The sequence below is a fragment of the Euphorbia lathyris genome, chromosome 2 (assembly GCF_963576675.1).
Source record: "Euphorbia lathyris chromosome 2, ddEupLath1.1, whole genome shotgun sequence".
In the NCBI taxonomy this organism is placed as follows: Eukaryota; Viridiplantae; Streptophyta; class Magnoliopsida; order Malpighiales; family Euphorbiaceae; genus Euphorbia; species Euphorbia lathyris.
Window position 1 is genome coordinate 94,859,349 of NC_088911.1, and position 21,948 is coordinate 94,881,296.

A 21,948-nucleotide genomic window follows, 5' to 3' on the forward strand; every position below is an offset into this window, starting at 1 on the left:
ATTTACGTGTAAAATAACAGCAACAATTTTGACATTTTTAATGTTAGTGAAAACGTCTGAACATTTTGATGGTTCAAACGTCAAATAAAACATCAGAATTTGTTGACGGGATATTTCCGTCATGTTCTGTCAACACATTATTCCGTGAATATTTCGTCGAAATGTGTGTATTGACATGTGTTTATCTGACGGTTTTTATTCCGTCATAATTCTGTTAATGTGCTTTACCGACGGAAATTTCCATCATAAACAGTTATCTTCTTGTAGTGCATGAACTTTCTCCCTTCTGAATCTACATAGCCCAAACAATTGTTTAGACAAGTCATGGATGTGAGGTTTAGTCCATTCTCACCTCACAAATTTTTGTGAAAATTCTTGTGGTATGGCTGAGATTGCAACTTTTCCGCAATAAGACAAAAAGGAGGCCAGTGACCTCACTCTCATGTCTAAGTTAGTAGAGTTTAAGAGGAACACGATGATGAATAAGAGAATTCTAGGATTTAGTATTTAGATACCTTAGTTACGCAGTAATCTTGTTCCATGTTCCATTTATAAGATACTGAAGGGAAGTTTGGAGAGAAGTTGGTTTCTATACCCTAGTTGACGCCACACACATGTAAGGATATAGATGGGAGTATATCCTCCGGTAGGACCATCAAGATTTGACATATACCAATTGTAAGTAGTATAACTCAAGATAACAGTTCTAATGATTTGGTGTGCCTCTCCCATTGATCCACATGTTCAAAATATTTATCTTTCATCGATGCCATTAATATGAATATATCTTTTATTTATTTGTTATTAGTTTAAATCAATATATTTTAGTCAGGAAAACTTATTAATTGATTCAACTTACTCATATTTATAATTAATGTTTTTTTTTCCAGCATCAGAATATAAAGCTATAAAGAATGATAAAAGCCAATGAAGGTTAATTTGAGTTGAATCTCTATTTGTGATGTTTGAGGCTGGATTCTTTTATTCCCTCAAAATTTAACTTTTATTAATTGATAATTTATAAATTTCATTTTAAATTTTCATCAAAATTTATAGTTTAATTTGACCTTAGAAGTGGATAAATACTCTTACCTAAACTTTTTCTTTATGAAGAAAAATAATAAAATAATAATCATATTGATTCTACTTCAAAAAAGAAACTACAATACTCATACTGTGGTTTTGGTAAAGAAAAAAGAGGAGAATTTTATAGGGTAGTTAGTATTAGCTGTCATTAAAGTTTAGACAATATCCTCAAAAGGTTACAAAAAATTCAATTCGTCTCAATAAAATCACTTTAAACATTTTTCATTCATCTTTTCATTGGAATTGCTGACGTGGCATCTCAACATCATGTTAACGTCATTTAATATATTAAAAAATATAACTATTAACTACATTTAACTGATCGATATGATACGTGGATTAATTTATAGTTAAAATTTTAATTGACAATCCTTCTTTGTTTGTATTAATTTTTTCTATGATGAGACATGACATCGAGACATGTGCTTAGACGTTATCAACTCCGACAGAAAAATGATTGGAAAACGTCCAAAATAACTTTATTGAAATAAAATTAAATTTAAGTGATTTTATTGAGACAAATTAAACTTTATGCACATTTTGAAATCACTATCTAAACTTTTGTAGCCAAATATGCTGACAACTGAAATTTTACAGGTTGTTTACTAATTGAAGACTTTAGACGACGAGATGAGCTGCATCAAATCCCAACCAACAAGTAATTTAAATTATTCTTTCAATAATAACACTTTATTACTTTAAATGTACATGCAGTTCTTTTATTATTTATTTATTTATTTGGTTTGAAAAGATAAAATTACATGTAATAATAGAAATGAGGGTTAATTACAAAAAACTATCTTGTGGTTTGGCCGATTTGCGATGTGGTACCTGTGGTATTTTTTGTTACAAACAGGTACCTGTGGTTGTCGCCTTTACCAAAATCAAGGAAACGGTAGAAAATCTATTAAAAATCTGACGTGGCACAGGGGCAATTTAGGAAATTCAAATTTTTAATTTTTTTTTCTCTCACCTCCTCTCTCCTTCATCGTTGCTTCTCTTCTTCTTCTTCTTCTGCGTCGCGTTTTCTTTTCTTCTTCTTCTGCTTCTTCTTCTTCTTCTTCCTCCTCTCTTTTCTTCTTCCTCCTCTCTTCTCTTCTTCCTCCTATTTTTTTCTTTTTTTTTTTTCTAATTTCTTTTAATTCTGGAATTTCCAAAAATCTGGAAATTCCAGAATCTGGAATTTCCAGAAATCTGGAAATTACAGACGTGAATCATGTCTGGAATTTCCAGAATTAAAAAAAGAAAAAAAAAGAAAACAAGAGGAAGATGAAGAGAAGAAATAAGGAAGAAAAAGAAGAAGAAAAGAAAGGAAGAGGAGAAAATGGAAGAAGAAGAACGTAAAATGGAAGAAGAAGAAGAGCAAATGGAGGAAGAAGAAGAAGAAAGACGAACGAAGAAGAGAAGAAGAAGATGAAGTCAACAAAAAAGTCAAAAAAATGTGTTTCCGAAAATACTCCTACAATTTAACAGTCAAACATCCGTTTCCTTGATTTTGGTAACCGCGACAACCACATGTTCCTGTTTGTAACAAAAAATACCACAGGTACCACATCACAAATCGGCCAAACCACATGGTAGTTTTTTGTAATTAACCCTAGAAATAACGGTCACCAGATCCTAAGTTGAGTTCGGTTACATGCAATCTTTCAGCACCTTTCATAAAAAAAGTAAAATAATTGCACAAGCATGATTAAAACTTTTGGCTCAACTTGGTTGATGATAATAAAAAATGACTTTACTATAATTGATCAATCGAAGCCTTATCCCAAATTTCTGACACAATGTTTCAACCATTAGAATCAAGCACACTAAATTGTGTAAAGCTTTAAATCAATATTATGAGAATCACTGCCGATATCATTTAATTATGAGTTCAAATTCAATAATACAATGTTAGGAAAAACGTTATAATCCATTTTCATATGAAAAATAAAGGTCTAATGTCATTGAAATAATAGCTAATCTTTATGACAAGGAGTTAAGGTGAATTTTCCAATTGCCTAAATATAAAATAGAGAACAACCATAGGACACATCACAGTTGCAGAGTAGCAACACTTGAACATGTCTTCCAATACTAATCATCTCTTTGTTCTTTCTATATCTACAATCTTAATTTCCTATGTTTTTCTTGCCCCCGATCTGATCAGATTTAGCCATGCTAACCCGGTCATCCCAGTAGATGTATGTGATAAAGCTCATGATCCTCTATCATGTGTAATCCACATATCAGAAGCCGTCGCAGACAATAAAGAACACGATGGCCTCAGTTTGCTGAAATCGTTCGTGATAAAATCTCTCCCCAAGATGAGAATGGCAATGGAAGCTGCCCCTGATACAAGCCGCAGCATCCAGATCAATAATCACAAAGATGCAGGTTTAGCTGATTGTATGCATCTAATGGATCTGTCTATTGACAGAGCCAATTCCACGTTAGCCGCCCTAACTAACTGGGGAACTCAGTCTGATCTTGAAAATGCTCATACATGGCTTAGTGGCATACTCACTAACCATTTTACATGCTTAGATGGGCTTGCTAATAATACCATCCAGCAATCATCCATGAAAGAATTGGTGCAAGACTTGATCCCAAGAACAAGAACGTCGTTAGCTCTACTTGTTAGTCTTTTAGCCCCGGATCATAAGGATGTTCTCCAGCCATTGAGTAGTGGTTTTCCGTCTTGGATCTCGGGTAGAGATCAGAGATTACTGAAAAATCCGCCGAGAAATATTAAGCTGAATGCAGTAGTAGGACGAGATGGATGCGGAAACTACAGAACAATACAAGAAGCTGTGGATTCAGCCCCAGATAACTGTAAAAGCAGATATGTCATATATGTGAAAAGAGGGGTTTACCACGAGCATGTAATAGTGGGAAAGAGGAAGAAGAATGTAATGATTGTTGGAGATGGTATGCATTCAACTATCATTACCGGTAGCCTCAACGTGGTGGATGGAACATCAACCTTCGACTGTGCTACACTCAGTATGCTCTTTTCTACTTTTCTACTCTTTGTTCTCCTTTAACTAGTCATTTCAATTGAATTTGTTCCTATAGACAAGTGAAAATTGTCATAAGTCAGTCGATGATAACTGTCGAAATTTGGTCATCTATACCGTGAAAAAGGTGAGAGAGTTTCCAATGCTCAAACCAGTTACAGTTCTTTAGTGAGAGTAGAGTAAGAGTGAAAAATATGAGATGAATGCTCTCATGTTGAGAGCACGATTTGGTGTCTTTCAGTTTTAGTAAAGTAGTGACTGTTCTCCATATGTGGTGGAGCATTTTTAGGAAGAAAATCCCTTGATTTACTCCAAGTATATAATTTGAAAATATTTGTTTGAAATTGCAGCTGCTGAAGGGGATGGATTTATCCTAAGAGACGTATGGGTGCGAAACACAGCAGGACCAGAAAAACACCAAGCAGTGGCACTGCGGGTGAGTGCTGACAAATCTGTGATACACCGTTGTCAAATTGATGCATATGAAGACACCCTTTATACACATAGGGACAGACAATTCTACAGAGATTGCTTGATAAAGGGAACCGTCGATTTCATCTTCGGTGATGCAGCTGTAGTACTCCAAAATTGCATAATTGTAGCGAAAAGGCCAATGGACAACCAGCAAAACATGATCACTGCACAAGGCAGAGTAGACCCATATCAAAACAGTGGGATTTCAATCCAGTTTTGTGACATTATTCCTAGTTCAGACCTAGAACCAGTACAGTTTGTGATCCCTTCATATCTTGGCAGGCCATGGAAAGAGTACTCAAGGACTGTAGTTATGCAATCTTACATTGATGACCATATTGATCCTGCTGGTTGGGACAGATGGAATCATGAGGATTTTGCACTGACCACTTTGTATTATGGTGAGTTTGCAAATAGGGGGCCAGGTGCAGGAACTAGTAAGAGAGTGAATTGGCCTGGCTATCATGTTATTACGGACCCATATGAAGCAGGGAAATTTACTGTGACGGAGTTGATTCAAGGCGATTTATGGCTTAGTTCCACTGGAGTTCCTTATAATGAGGGTCTTTGATGCCACATAAAGCTTGTATCACCTTGCCAATATCTGCTTCTAAAATATGATATATATGCTGTATGTAAGTGCTGTTTTTAATGCTCTATAAATAAAATGCATCTTTCAAGGAGCTCTTGTAGTAAACAAGAGAATGTTTTAAATTTGCTATTAAACCTATTAAGGGAATCCGCAGGAAGATAAGCTTTGTTGAAACTCATCTTGACGAATTTGCCAGTATTATTAAGCTGAGAAAAAAATAGTTGTCTCAACAAATTTTGGATCATTACCATATTACCAGGATAGAGATGAGCAGAAATTGAGATTTTCCCAACTTCATCCCATTATTTTCCAATACAGTTTACCAAAATGCATTAAGCATTCAAGGAAACCAACAAATTTACAATTTGCATACAGTCTAAAATTACACTGCTAAATCTTCCAAAACTATTGACCATAAAGTTACCAAAAAAAAAAAAAAAAAATCAAGTAACTAAAGTCTAACTTTGAAGTTAGTCAAAAACACAAATAAAATCAATCATGAAATGTATTTTCCAAGTCAATGCAATGCTTTTTGTGGCTATTCGATTTTCTTAGCTAGCGATTCATATACTGAACTAATACAAAAAAAAAATGATACTAAAGATAGGGAATCAGAACTATACCTTCAGTAGAGCTCTATTTCATTGAGGCAGGGAGGAAGTGGATACGGCACCTAACAGAGACAACCTTGCTATTGCGGAAGCAAATCCATGACCAAGACGAGGGCAGCGCAGCAGCAGTAGCGACGGAGGGGTAAGGCAGAGGAGAGGGAAAAGAGGGGATGAGATCAGATCAGCGCCGATGGTTGGCCGGGAAAGTAAGCAAGCAAGGAATAGCTGCCGGGCAGCGGAATAGTAGCTGGAGGTGACTCTTCAAATGGAAGAGTGTAAGTGGACTTGGTGGCATCGTTTCCACTTGCTGAAGCAATCAAAACGCCGGCTGGACGGAATGTACTGTCACAGGCTGCTGTCAACGAAGGAACGAAGAAAACAAGTGAAAATGGGAAAAGAAGGGATGAGGCTTATCATGTTAAGGCAAAACGCTGTCGTTACTAGAAACTTATTTTTGCGAACCTGTCCTTTTCTTTCCGGATTTCCCGATGCCCCAAACCAAACGTGACGATTTGAAGATAAAGATTAGGGTTAGTTCCAAATAAATGTCGGGTGGTTTTACGGTTTTGTAGATAGATATTTGAGGTATTTTTTATTACAAATGTAAATTTGTGGTTTGTGCCGTTACCAAAATCAAAGCAAATTAGTATTTGGCCCGTGCGATGCACGAATTCATCTTAACCTATAAATATTAACAAAAATATAATCTAATAATTACAATTAATGATATAAAGGTGCTATATAAATTAAATATTATTATTTTATTTTTACATTTACTTTAAATAATCTTTTTATAGATAAATATTATAATATAATTAAAATTAATATATTATATTATATTATATTTTTTATCAGTAAAAAAGGAGGAAGTGATACCTGAACTCTATCGTTACTGTTTTATATTATATATAGATATGCAGAGAATTAGAAAGATTAATTTAAATTTTGTAGAACTCTTAGATATAGCACGGATAAAATAATCTTTTTATAGATAAATATAATAATATAATTAAAATTAATATATTATATTATATTATATTTTTTATCAGTAAAAAAGGAGGAAGTGACACCTCAACTAAATCATTACTGTTTTATATTATATATATAGATAGATATGCAGAGAATTAGAGAGATTTTAGAGATTAATTTAAATTTTATAGAACTCTTAGATATAGTACGGATAAAATAATCTTTTTGTGGATAAATATAATAATATAATTAAAATTAATATATTATATAATATTTTTTATCAGTAAAAAATGAGAAAGTGACACCTCAGCTCCATCGTTACCGTTTTATATAATATATAGATATGCAGAGAATTAGAGAGATTTTAGGGATTAATTTAAATTTTGTAGAACTCTTAGATATAGTACAGATAAAATAATCTTTTTATAGATAAATATAATAATATAATTAAAATTAATATATTATATATTATATTATATTTTTTATCAATAAAAAATGAGGAAGTGACACCTCAGCTCCATCGTTACTGTTTTATATTATATTATATATATATATATATATATAGATAGATAGATAGATAGATAGATATGCAAAGAATTAAAGAGATTTTAGGGATTAATTTAAATTTTGTAGAACTCTTAGATATAGTACGGATAAAATAATCTTTTTATAGATAAATATAATAATATAATTAAAATTAATATATTATATTATATTTTTTATCAGTAAAAAAATGAAAAAGTGACACCTCAGCTCCATTGTTACTGTCAATGTTTTAAAAACCGGACCGGACATCGAACCGGTGGGACAAAGGATTCAGGGATCAATGGGTTCAACCGATTGACCCGAACTGGTTGAACCGGATTAAATTATAAATAATATATATATAAATTATTAAATATATGTTATTTGTACCAATAACCATGAATAAAAAACTATAAATTCAATATATAATTATAAATAATTAAAACTCAATAGATACTGAAGACGTTAAAAATTAATTAGAAAAATTAAAAAAATATAAATATACTTTATTTATTATAGGGATAAGGTACAAAAATACCCCTAACGTTTTGGGTCAGGAGCAATTTTACCCTTAACGTCTAAAATGGTGCAATTTTGCCCTTAACGTTTGTAGCCAAGAGCAAATTTACCCCTAACGTTGGTAATTTGGATCAATTTCAGACACTATTATAAAACACATATATTTTTGTTCATTATTTTGCACCAATTGCATATCAATTCATTCTATAAAAAAAATTCATGTTTTTTGTAATTTAATAATAGAATTTGAGATTAATATTATAAATTCGGTGAATTTTTTGAATTTTTTTTGTCTAATTCGTAGAAAAGACAGTATATTTTTTATTTTTATTTTTTATTTTTTTCACATCCCAATATTTGTTTATGATTTGTTACTGATAAAATGACGCACATTTGAAGTGTAGATGATAAGATTCATGACCGAGAATACAGTTTGATGAATTATTTCTAAAATTGACCCAAATTACCAACGTTAGGGGTAAAATTGCTCTTAGCTACAAACGTTAGGGGCAAAATTGCACCATTTTAGACGTTAGGGGTAAAATTGCTCCTGACCCAAAACGTTAGGGGTATTTTTGCACCTTAACCCTTTATTATATCCTATTCCTATACCATGACCCTGTTTGGAAATTAGCTGTTAGCTGTTAGCTGATTACATTAGCTGATTTGACTAGCTGTTTGTGTAGACCTGTTTGGTAAAAATTAGCTGATTGATAATAGCGGTTTGTGTAAAAAGACGAATAAGGGTATTAATTTTGGCGCATGAGAAGAATGAGTCTATCTATTAGGGTTAAGGAAGTCCATTAATTTTAATATTGCAAAACGCTAATTGAAAAAACTCATTTTAAGAGCTTTTTCTAAATTAGCGTTTTCATCCCAAAACTCTCTTCCAAACTTCTCTCCACCAAACACTCCAATTAGCGGTTTTAGTGGTCAAACCTCTAAAATTGATCAAAACCGCTCTTTTTATCTCAAAACACTCTTTACCAAACATGGCCCATAGCAAAGTCACAATTCCATATAATTCATGTTTCTATTCTTCTAACCCCATCTTTTTATTATATATAATTATTTAGTTTATCATAAAAAACAAACCTAGAAAACCTAACCCATATATTTCGCGTGATACTCCATCATCATATTAGTAATTTTTAATTATTTTTATTATCTAACCATTAAATAATGGAATCTAGAAAACCTAAATCCATTTATTTCTTGTCTCGTGACTCTTCTACTTCCTCTCCCATCCACACCTTTTTTTCAAACTAAAAATCTGAAAAATGTAAACCACTTCCGCACCACTCCTCCCCTCTTTCTTATCTCCACCGCTCCTTGACCACTACCATTTCTCCACTGGTTTTGCTTCTTTAATTTTACTGCCCTGGCCTTTTCTACCTCTGTTTTGTGCTTTCATTTCCTTCTCATCGATCATTGGCGTAAAAATGGAGTATATTACATCTGATTTTTTATTTTTTATCTCAAAGAACCGGAGTCATACCGGTTCACCGGTTTGATACCGGTTCACCGGTTGACTCCGGTTCTCGACGGTTCAATAGAAGTGACCTAGTATACCTATAACCGGACCAGAGACATGGCCGGTTCACAGTTGAACCGGTTGGACCGGTCGGTCCGGTCCGGTTTTTAAAACATTGGTTACTGTTTTATATTATATATAGATATGCAGAGAATTAGAGAGATTTTAGGGATTAATTTAAATTTTGTAGAACTTTTAGATATAGTACGGATAAAATAATCTTTTTTATAGATAAATATAATAATATAATTAAAATTAATATATTATATAATATTTTTTATCAGTAAAAAAGGAGGAAGTGACACCTCAGCTCCATCGTTACTGTTTTATATTATATATATAGATAGATATGCAGAGAATTAGAGAGATTTTAGGGATTAATTTAAATTTTGTAGAACTCTTAGATATAGTACGGATAAAATAATCTTTTTGTGGATAAATATAATAATATAATTAAAATTAATATATTATATAATATATAATATTTTTTATCAGTAAAAAATGAGGAAGTGACACCTCAGCTCCATCGTTACTGTTTTATTATGTGTTTTTTAATTCTGAAATTCCACATAAATTAATATCTTAAGTCAATCTAATCATTCAACAAATCTGATTGAAGAAGCAGACAACACCTAACTACATAAACACTCAAATTCTAAAAGCGAGCGATAAACTTTTCCAACAAAAATCGATAAGAAAATAAAGTAGCATTATTGAATCTAGCATATAGAAATTAATATCCTCAGTTAATCTAATCCTTCAACAAAATCAATCGAAGCAGCACAAAAACTCCTAACTATATAGACACTCAAATTCTAAAAGTGAGCGCTAAAACTTCTACAACAACAATCAACCAAAGAACAAAACCGCCTTGCTGAATTTAGCACGGAAATTAATATCTTTAGCACGGATATTAATATCTTAAGCTAATCTAACCAATTGAAGCAGCACAAAAATTCTTAACTACACAGACACTAGAGAATCCAAAACCTAACAACAAAACGAAAAATGTTAAACCAGTATTACAGAGAGATGCAAAGGGAGAGAAACCTTGTTACTGTGAAAAGATGTTGGTGGACATCGAAGCCTTAATCCGCGAGAGAATCCATGAGAATTGATAAACACACGTTCTAGAATTTCAGAATTAAAAAGAAGAAAGAAGAAGAAGTCAATATTTTTTCCAGAAATTACCCCGAGCAGTTTCATTGATTTTGGTAACGAAGCAAACCATAGGTTTCGTTTGTAACAAAAAATACCACAGATACCTATCTGCAAATCCGTGAAACCACATGACATCTATTTAAAATTAACCCTAAAGATTATGGATGAAAACAAGTGTGGATTTCACATGTGTTATTCCAATCCGTTATAAAAGGATTTAGGATCCGTTTGGTTTACTGTTGTTATTTGATGTTTATAGAGGTGTCAAAAAGGGTCATGACTCATTTAACATGTTTATAAATCTATTAAGCATGCGAAATAAAAAAATAAAAAAAACGTTAGTCGCGAAACATTCGAATCCGTCTTCGGAATTATACTATGACACCAGACTCAATAAACCAGGACTCAAATAAATCATATGATTCTAACACGATAATATAGTAATGGATCCGTGAATTATGTCTATTTATTCTAGTGGGTTAATTTTATTCCAAAACTACTCGTAATTAATTAAATATTACATATTAAATATTTTTAAAAACCATTTTAGAGAGCATCTAATCAATTGGGATTAAGAAATAAATTACAACTATAAACCTATCTCTAATCTTAAGAAAAAACAAAAGCTTTAATTTTTTTCGGTAGGCAAAGGAAAGAAACACAAACAAACAAAACCACAAACTAACCCGGGATTAGCCTAGGAAAGCTAACCCCCACCAGGTCATCTGAAAGCAATGAAAAAAGGAAGTCCGGAGGAGACGAGAAAGTTGAGACTCCTAACATCCTCACATGGCCCTCCGCAGCAAGGCGGTCTGCAACCATGTTCTGCTCCCTTAATACATGACCAAAGTTGATGGTGTCGAAGGAAGAACATAAACTTTTGATCCCTTTCACTAAATTTTGGCTACCCAAACACAAAGCCTTGTTATCAGAGATAATTCTAACAGCTTCTAGGTTGTCAGATTCCATGAGTAGTCTTTTCAAACCCAGATTTTTGGTGAGCCTAAGCCTAGAGAAGATCCCCCAGAGCTCAGCAGTGAAGGAAGATCCCAATCCTAGATTCTGAGCAAAGCCAGACACCCAAGCACCACCAGCATCTCTTAAAACACCACAAACTGCAATACTGTCGTCCACAAGACACGAGCCATCAGTATTTAACTTCACTAACCCTTCACCAGGTCTACTCCAGCCCAATAGATGAACCACATTCCTCTGGATAGTACTAGATAAACTATCCTCCTTGAAGCTCTTAATAATAGTATTGATTTTTTTAGAGAAAAAAGCAAGTAAGTTAGGAATGACAATTGCTCCATCTCCAAAAATATCAGCATTCCTCCACTGCCAAAGCTGGTGACAGACAACGGCAAAGAGGATAGCACCATGCTCCAGCTAAGGCAATAACAAACCCCTAACTCCATCTATAAACCAATCACGATTAGAATGGGCCAAGAATTTAGGAAGCAAATGGACCAGAAGAATTTCCCTCCACACTTTTTTACTCTTCACACAATCTCTAAGAACATGGCAGATAGTTTCTTCCTGAGCTCTGCATCTGCTACAAGTATCAGCCTCCACTAAATGGCGTCCTTTCCTATCCACATTCGTAAGCAATCTATCTTTCGCACCAAACCACAGGAAACTCCTAATGCGATAGGGAACTTTCAAGGCCCAAATGTTCTTCCAAGCGATTGAATGAGGAGACTCTAAATTGAGATAGAACGCCTCGAACGCAGATTTATAGGAATAAGCCCCGTTGTTTGTAAGGGACCAACAGTGATTATCCCCATCTTCCTCCTTACTACTAACTTTAACTCCCTGAATCCTCAAGAGCGTTTCCAGATTGAGGTAATCCTCAAATCTCGACCAAATCCAATCACCATCCGAGTCCACCACATCAGCAATACTCCAATTACGAATCTCCAGAGGCGGCTGAGAAGTACACACCTCTAATAAAGGCTTCTTCCCAAGCCAGGTGTCATTCCAAAAACTAATTGATCTGCCATTGCCCACCGACCAACCAATTCCCGAGCAAAACTCTGAGAACACTGTATTAACCCCTTTCCACAAGAAGGAACAATTAAGAACTCTCTCTTTTGGCCCCCCAAAAATCCTATCCTTTCGGTATTTTCCACACAATAACCGAACCCAAAGAGCCGACGAGGATTGCCACATTCTCCAAAGAAGTTTCATTAACAGAACTTTATTATTGTCCCTGGCTTGTCTAATCCCTAAACCTCCCATATTTTTAGGCTGGCAAACTTCCTTCCACGGAACCAGATGAACTTTTTTCCCTTCTTCCGAGTTCCCCCACAGGAACCGACGATTGATTTTATCAAGGCCATTAAGAACAGGCTCCGGCAGCTTACAAGCTTGCATTAAGTGATTGGGAGCCGCACAGTTCACTGATTGGATCAAGATAAGACGGCCCGCAAGAGAAAGGGATTTAGCTTTCCAATTAGCACACTTTTTATTGGTTTTTATCAAAGATCTCTTTAAAAGAAGCTTTCGAAACTCTATCACTATGGAGAGGAACCCCCAAATAGTTACCAAAAGCTTTGGTTAGAGGAATACCAAAAATCTCACTCATCTTCTTACAGACCCTTTGGTCCATATTATTAGAGCACAATATCCTAGACTTTTGGATGTTAAGCTTTTGACAGAAGCAGAACAAAAGTTAGTAAGGATATTCATAATCACACCAATTTGCTCCTCACTTCCTTCAACAAAGATCATCACATCGTCAGCAAAGAACAAATGAGTGACCGGGGGACAGAATTTATTAATGGACACCGGATGAAGCCTCCCAGTGCTAACAACATCTTGGATAAGATGAGTTAGCCTCTCCATAGCAAGAACAAATAAGAACGAGCTCATAGGGTCCCCTTGACGGATACCCCTGGAAGGAGTAAACTCCTCAGACAAATCCCCATTAATCAAAACTTGGAAGACAGGAGAAGAAATACAAGCCTCAATTAATTTCCTCCAATTTTTCGGAATCCCAGCTCTCTCCAGACTGTCAAGAAGAAAGCTCCAGTTAATCCGATCATAGGCTTTTTCTAGATCCAGCTTCAGAGCCACAATACCACGCTTACCCTTTTTGACCTTTATCAAATGAACCATCTCCTGAACGATAACAATATTATCCATCATCTGTCTCCCCGGGACAAAGCTGCCTTGATTCTGGCTAATAATCTCAGGGAGAATACATCGAAGTCTATTAGCCACGATTTTGGTAACCACCTTATAAATCACATTACACAGACTAATAGGTCTCATCTGTAAGAAAGAGGAAGGCTTCTCCACTTTAGGAATCAGGACCAGAAGAGTTTTATTCACAAGCCTAATATCCTCAGACCCGGCAAAAACCCCTTTTATAAAACTATAAATTCCCTCTTTAACAGTTTCCCAATGCTTATGATAAAAGCCGGCCAGGAGCCCATCAACCCCAAGAGCTTTAGTAGCACCTATGCTAAACACTGCCTGACCAATTTATTTCTGATCAATAGGGTGAAAAGCTTCAATAATCTTATCCTCACAAACCATCGGAAATGTTGACCTAGATAGAGCTCAACCAAATCCACCGGGTCCTCTTTAAATAACTCTTTGTAGAAGTTGAGGGCCAAGAGACGAATTTATTCATCCTCATAAACCCAATTACCATTAGGATCTTTGATAGCATCAATCCGATTTTTCTGCCTTCTGATAACAGTAGAAAGATGGAAATACCTTGTATTACGATCACCATCTTTAATCCAAGCTTTCCTTGATTTCTAGAACCAAAGTAGCTCCTCTTGTCTTAGCACAGCTTCCAACTCATTCTGGAGGGATCTAAGGAGACAACTCAAGCTATGGTCAAACCTGATTTCCAAGATACGTTGGATGCCTTCCATCCTACTCAGAATTTTCTGTTTCCTCTTGATAATGTGGCAAAAAATGTTCCTATTCCAGCTCACCACATTGCTTCTAAAACCCTCCGCAGCCAGTAAGACATTAGAATGGGGTTTCCAATTATCATGATCAAAGTTCTTAAACTCAGGGTGAGATGCCCAAGCAACTAGATACCTAAAAGGTCTTTCCCCTCTAGGACGAGGAGCTCTCACCAATCTGACTAGGATAGGACAATGACCAGAATGACGGAAAGGGAGATTCAACACAGCCGCATCAGGAAACCTGCTCTGAGCAACAATATTCGTATAAACTTTGTCCAAACGAACAAAGGTACTATTTCATTTCCAAGTAAACTTATGACCAGTAGCACCAAGATCCGTCAGTCCACACAAATCCATATTCTTCTTATGATTAAGACACCTGTTAATATAGTGATTCCCTCCCCCTCTTTGATCACTCATAATAGCAATATCGTTAAAATCTCCGGCAACAAACCAGGCTTCCACCATACTCGTACTTAAGGAAAACAAAACCTCCCAAAGACGTTTACGATTGGCCATAATAGGGTCAGCATACACAATAGTGATAAAGAAGGGTTTATTACCCGGGTAAGTAACTTTAATATGAATAAATTGTTTATCCATTTTCACGATATCAAACTGAACGAGATTAGGCTTCCAAAAAAGCCAAATACCACCAGCTCGACCCGTAGCCTCCGACCTAACACACTTCCAACTTCTAAATAATTTAACCACCTCATCAGCTTTAGCTCCACTGATCTTAATTTCCAGTAGAGCAAAACAAGATGGGTTGAACTGTTTAATCAAATCCTTAACATGGATACGGGTCGCCTTGCTTGCCGCTCCTCTAACATTCCATACAAACAAATCCATCAAAAGAGGACAGCAAACACAGGCCCAGCCAAACTAAACCAGATATTTATTTGGGGCTCCTAAGAGCCTAATAGAGGTCCCTGCAGACCCCTTTTTCTCTAATAACCCAAAAGAAGTTTGGTTATTCTTATGATTACCCTTAAGTTTCTTCATATTCATCTTATTAACCCCCATGGTTTTCCCATTTCTAGCCTCAATACTGAGTTTAGAAAAACTAACCTCTTTATTCAACTCCGATACTTGAGGGTCTTGAACTTGAGGACAATTCTGGGACACTTCTTTGGATTCAAACAGAGGGTTGACAGTCTCCACATTATTTTCATCTGGATTTGCAGGTTCTAAGTCCGACATTTCCAACTCTGATTGATCATCAGTAGGTCCAGGGTCTTGATCTCCATCAACGGGAAGAACCCCAAATCTAGATCCAGAACATACCTCCAAGGGGTTACAGGTAGCATCACATTTCTTTGGACTAGATATTTCCTTCCTTCCATAATCATTCTGGAGCAGGATCTGATCATTATTAATGTCAGGAGGAAGATTATGGGCCACAGGAGCGTATGTCCTTCGTCTCCCAGAACGCTTAGCAACCATCCAAGGGCCGAAATTCCTCCCATCCCCTTGCATACCCTTTTCCCTGGTCATGATAGCTTCAACTTCATCCTCCTTGACCTTCTTCTTTTTAGGACAACCCTCATAAGTATGGCCAAACATCCCACATTCATAACAGATATTATGGATCCCTTCATACTCAATATAATATATTGTATGTTGTAAACAGAATTTAGACAAAAGGGGTTTTGCTAGGTCAATATCAATACAGACTCTAGCAAACTTGCCTCTTTCAGCTCCAATAGTAGTTTTATCCACATGGTGGACTTTACCAACAAGTTCAGCAATTTTCTTTAGGAATATTTCATTATAATACTCAATCGAGAGGCACGGAAATCTCACCCAAGTCAGAATCCTATTAACCGAACAATCCCTAGGGTTAAAGTTAGGGACGCAAGGCCTTAAGGCCAGAACATGATTAGATATAATATAGGGGCCCCCATTAATAACAGCTTCATAATCCTCAGTCTGTGTAAACTTAATCACATAATAATCATTTTCCAAGTCAGTGATACTGACTTTTCCTTTTTTAGCCCACTGGGCCCGGATTCTCTGAGCAAAATAATTAAATCCAATTTTTTTTCCATAGGACAGTCACTATTAGAGACAATTTCCATTTAGAACGCAGGGACCGTTTGTCAGCCGAGGTCAGACGAATCACTGGACACAACGGGTCGTCTTGTTCCTCATCCTCCACATCCGAATCTGACAGAATTTCCTCCAAGTCTACATCCCCCATCCCTCCTTGAAGGGATGGCTCCTCCTCCACAACACCCATGACCGTATCCCTCCGAGACAATTTAGTAATTCCCGGGCGCAAGGAGGAATTGAATGCCGCCGCTAGGTCACCCACGGCACCCTCCTAGTCGTTACACAAAATCCCAGAGTTTGACATCCCCAACCCTACACTACGCGGGTCCACCGACTCCCCATCTGACTGGCCGGCCGACCCATCCTTGCCTCCTCTTCCTTCGCCCAACCCGTCCGGTCCGCCATAACCGCTCGCAACCCTCTCCTCATTGGCCGACACCCTCTCGTCTACCACAGACACCCCTCCATCCATCCCAACCCGTAGATCGGAGCAACCCGACGCCGTACACAGCTGACCGTCGGCCGATCTCGGGGACACAGATCTAGAATCATCGACCCGCCTTTCCAAGAAAACAGATCCGCCCTCCATCGATCCAGCACCGTTCACCCCTCCTGCCGTCGACGCCGCCCGCACCGACGCCGCCATCTCCGGCCCTCCACCAGATCTCGAACGGTCTCGCCTGTCTCTCTCACGCTCCTTCGGTCTTTCCCTTTCCTTCATCACTTTTTTTTCCTCTTTAAAAACAAAAGCTTTAATAGTTATACTAATCTAATGAAATTAATATTTGATAACAAATAGTTCTAATATTAAAAAATAAAAGCTCTAGTAGTAATCACCTTAATCTAACAAAATTAGTATTTGACGAAAATGATAAACTAATAAACGTAAAACTACTCTTATAATTAAAATTAATTTAAATTAGTAACTATAACTACAATTACAATTACATGACTAATACTATAATTAAGTAGGTAAAAATATAAATATAACTATAACTAGAATTTAACAAAGAAAAATGATAATTAGTCCAAACCCAAAATATTTAGATAATTCTGAAAAATAACATGCGACTAACGAAAACAAAAAACACGTAGCATTTTAAGGAGGTTTTTAAACCCTTTAGAAAATTACCTTCCGAGGTTTGATCCAACGTTGACATAGAGATACGTCTGGAACGAAATCCGATAGCCGAAACCCACGAACAATGAACCGACTTTTTGTCTCGTGATGAATTTTGAGGAGTTTCACTCTCTTCTTATTTCTTTCTTTTGTTCTTCAGCTCTCTCTCTTTCTTTTGTCTTTTCTTTATTTTTCTGATCCCAAATCAGCCTATGTCCTTTATCTTTTCTAATTTTTAATTTTTTCTTTTTCAATCTTCTCCTCCACCGAAATCAGTGAGCTTCCTCCCTCATTTATTCTAATTGGCTCCACCCAAATCATGGAGCTCCCCCACTACCTTGTCTAAGCCCATCCTCAATCCCCATTTCCTGCATTCCGTCTATCCCATGCTCATGCCCCCCCATCCTTTTTGTGACTTTTCTTTCCCTAATGTAAGGGGACTCGTCTCTACAAAATCCGGCCCCCACTCTCCATCATTCCATACTTTTTTTGTTTTATAATTGAAGTGATACAGTAGTACTACCTAAGATAAAAAAAAATGGAAAGCCTTAATCCTAATTCTAATAATAATAATAACTAAAAGGGTAATGATAATTTGAATAAAACTAATAAAAAGATAACTAATTAATTAGGTAAAAATAATAATGATGAAAAATGGATAGATAATGATGGAAATAATTTAAACTATGAAAAATAGATAGATAATGGGGGCTCATGTTTTGGGATTTACGAGAATCTGAAGTCGCTCCATTTTCTTAATTCGGATTTTCCACATTTTCATACTACTGAGACAATGAGTCTATTAATGTATTTAGTATTGATGTAATACTATAGAAATATAAAAGGTAAAAAAGTAATTAAATATTGTACAGGTTAGTATAAATACATGTAACCATTACTATAATCAATAAGAGGTTTATTATAATTTTACATTTGTACTCTATTCCACATGGTATCAGAGAATAAAATGCTAAAGTGAAAGGACCTGTTAAAAGTTTTACATTTCTCTCTTTCCAATTAGCATTGGAATTCGTCTTTTTCTATTTCCAATTAACATTGGAACTTATTTCTTTTTCTTTTAACAGCAAATAGTTTTACATTGAGGTTTATCAAAAAAAAAAAAAAAAAATAGTTTTACATTGAGACCCTCAACAGCACCACTGCCTATTTTCAAGGCACACTTGCGTGTTTTCAAGGACCTTTTTCATCATAAACAGTTTAGATCTTTTCTTTGGGTTTCTTCTTTTTTTTTTTTTTTTTTTTTTTGTGGATTACTAAGCCCCTAGAAGTGACCGAAATACCCTTTGGACTAAATTTCAAAAATTCCAAAACCTCTCTAGAACCCTAAACGTTTTTTGCTCAAATCCGGACAACACATTGAACCGAATCATGGATGGCGAGAGAAGACATAAAGGAAAAGATAAAATGGTAAGATTCACCGCTTTATTTCGTTGAATTCGAGCTCGTAACGAATCTATTTGGTTTTTGTTGGAATTCGCCGGAATCGCAGGTCGGGCGTATGAGTATCACGCCCTCCCTACGGTTCGGGCGTATGAGTATCACGCCCTACCGTTGGTGAGGGCGTGATTGCCATACGCCCTCACCAACGGTAGGGCGTGATACTCATACGCCCGAACCGTAGGGAGGGCGTGGTGATATCACGCCCGAACCATTGGTAGGGCGTGATTCTCATACGCCCGACCAATGGTTCGGGCGTGATTCCCTTACGCCCACATGGGTTTTTAAATTTTATATTATTTAAAATTTTATTAATTTAGTTTAATTTATATTATTTAACATTTTATTAATTTTAGTATAGTATTAGTATGATTTTTACAATTTTATTAATTTAGGGTAATTTTATAATTTTGGTATAAATTGATTAAAACTTTAGTATAATTTATTATAATTTTATAATTATAGTATATTTACAATTTTATTAACTCAGTATAATTTTTTTATGTAGACGGAGCGGCCTACTAGGGGTGGAAAATCCATCCCGTCATCTGCTCGTCGTCTAGATATGGAGGACGAGGATGATACACCACGGCATACGAGATTGCGTGGTATAGATATATCTGGTCGTAGGCGGAGAGGGGCTGCGACGGAGCAGTTGAGGAGAGGGCCGATTGCGGATCAGGCCGATATTCATGACGTAGAGGGGACGACTGATTTTGATGACAGAGAGCCCGGTAGCGATTCTTTGTAGGACTACCTCGATGTGGCAGCCCGGGCAGTGCGACAGTCCGCTGTTGCACATGATCCCGAGGTTGAGGAGAGCGATGAGCAGCCGACCCCGGGGAGACAGCCGACCCAGCGCGTAGGAGGTCGTTTTGCGGGTACAGGTATTTTTTAGTATTTATAGTATAATTTAGTATAATTTAGTATTTTTTAGTATAATCTAGTATAATTTAGTATTTTTTAGTATAATTTAGTATAATCTAGTATTTTTAGTATAATTTAGTATAATCTAGTATAATCTAGTATAATTTATTATAATTTAGTATAATCTAGTATTTTTAGTATAATCTAGTATAATTTAGTATAATCTAGTATAATTGAGTATAATTTTGTATAATTGAGTATAATTTTGTATAATTTTAGTATAATTGAGTATAATTTTGTATAATTGAGTATTTTTTAGTATAATTTAGTATAATCTAGTATAATTTAGTATAATCTAGTATAATTTAGTATAATTTTGTATAATTTTTTATAATTATCAGGGACAAGCAAACGTTCCAAAGCTAGTGAGGACGAGAGCTGGGTAGTTACCGGACCGGTTGCTGGTGGTCCCGTTGATGGTTCCGTGATTCCTAGTTTTCTAGGACATGTTGCCTCACGGATGTTGGGAGGGGAGATTCGGTTGTTTCTGACATGCTATAATAGATCAGCAGCATGCAAAGATTTGTGTCAGTGGTTTTCTGATGCGTCACCCGAGGTAAGCATAATATAGTGTGTCAACATTTATTGTAATTCGTATTTTTAACAATAAACATACAAAACATTCTGTAATTTTATAATTTTATGTGTCATTTTACAGCTGAGGGAGATGATCGAGAGGACTGGTTTGTCCCACCTTCCACGTGCCATGTTCAGGAACCTCGACACTCCGTTATTGACTGCGTTCGTTGAGCGGTGGCAGGCCGATACGAACTCCTTCCACATGCCGTTCGGTGAGATGACTATCCAGCTGCATGACGTGTGGCATATTCTTCGGATCCCGATCGACGGTCAGATGGTGTCCGAGTCTCCCCCTGTTGACTCGCTTCATGCCATGTGCATGATGATGTTTGGGGTGAGTCAGGATGAGCTTCTATTGCCGACTAGTCGTTTATGGTCAGGTGGAGGTGTATTTGTTGCGGCTGTACAGAGGCTACTGGGTGAGGGTAGGGATGACGCTACTCGGGCAGCGGCGTGGATGTGGCTTATGCTTGGATCCACTCTGTTTGTTGACAAGAGTGGAGATAGGATTAGGCCGGCCCATCTTCATGAGGTTTACAGCGGTGTCAGCGGGGCAGCTGGACTATCATGGGGGTCTGCCACATTAGCCATGTTGTACCGACAGCTGGGGATAGCGAGCTGAGGAGATTGCTCCGGTATATGCGGATGTTTGACCCTACTGCAGGCATGGATATATGAGTATTTTCCGGTTTTCCGGCCGCATAGAGGAGCTCACCTGATCCCAGCTGACCATGCCCGTGCAAGACGACCGCCCGACTAGATACCTTTCGGGGTCCCAGGCAAGACGACCGCCCGACTAGATACCTTTCGGGGGCAGCTGGATCGTATGACGGCGGCAGAGGTAATTTATAAAATTCTAGAATTTATTTAATTATTATTTATAGTATATTATTTTTATAATTGAGTATTACTTTTTTCCAGGTGACGTGGTTGCCTTATGGTCCTGTCGCTGATGATGATCGGCTTCGGGTGTCCTACGCCGGTTGGATACGGTGTAGAGACATCGTCGAGCCGTATATGCCCGACCGAGCGCTGCGACAGGTCGGATATACTCAGCCTATCCCAGCTGAGCGTATTAGACCTGATAAAGCAGTACGACCATGGAAGTCGTTATCGTACAAGCTCACGCATTCCTTAGTCACAGTTGAGGATACCTGGCGGAGATTTCCATCGGCTTGGGGCATCGATCGGAGGAGATGCCGACCAGTCGGATACGATCCCACTGCCTGTGATCCTGCTTATATAGGTTGGTATATGCAGTATTCGCATCCACATCTCCTTCATGCACCACAGGCTGGACCGGTACAGCATTCTCGCGCCAACAGCGAATTGGTAAGTTTATTATTTTTTAATATTATTATTTTATATTGGTTTATATGTGTATAATTTTAAATATTTATTTATACA

At 36.6% G+C, this 21,948-nt stretch overlaps 1 protein-coding gene and 1 long non-coding RNA gene across 2 annotated transcripts; one reads left to right on the forward strand and one right to left on the reverse strand.

Annotated features, from left to right (window-relative positions):
- The first annotated feature begins 3,152 nt into the window (after positions 1-3,152).
- LOC136219008 (pectinesterase-like) lies at positions 3,153-5,245 on the forward strand. Its single transcript, XM_066006201.1, has 2 exons — positions 3,153-4,074; positions 4,439-5,245. The coding sequence occupies exons 1-2, from the start codon at positions 3,153-3,155 to the stop codon at positions 5,131-5,133; spliced, it is 1,617 nt and encodes a 538-aa protein (XP_065862273.1). The 3' UTR covers positions 5,134-5,245.
- LOC136219009 (uncharacterized) lies at positions 4,075-6,378 on the reverse strand. The gene is made up of 2 exons (XR_010684011.1): positions 5,778-6,378; positions 4,075-4,140 (listed from the first exon to the last, which is right to left on the reverse strand). It is a non-coding gene; the product is annotated as an uncharacterized lncRNA (long non-coding RNA).
- Positions 6,379-21,948: the final 15,570 nt, after the last annotated feature.

Bases quoted from the DNA above. Each gene is read 5' to 3' on its own strand.
- LOC136219008 (XM_066006201.1), top strand. From the start codon at position 3,153: ATGTCTTCCAATACTAATCATCTCTTTGTTCTTTCTATATCTACAATC. The intron at 4,075-4,438 runs GTATGCTCTTTT...TTGAAATTGCAG, and splicing joins CTTCGACTGTGCTACACTCA to CTGCTGAAGGGGATGGATTT.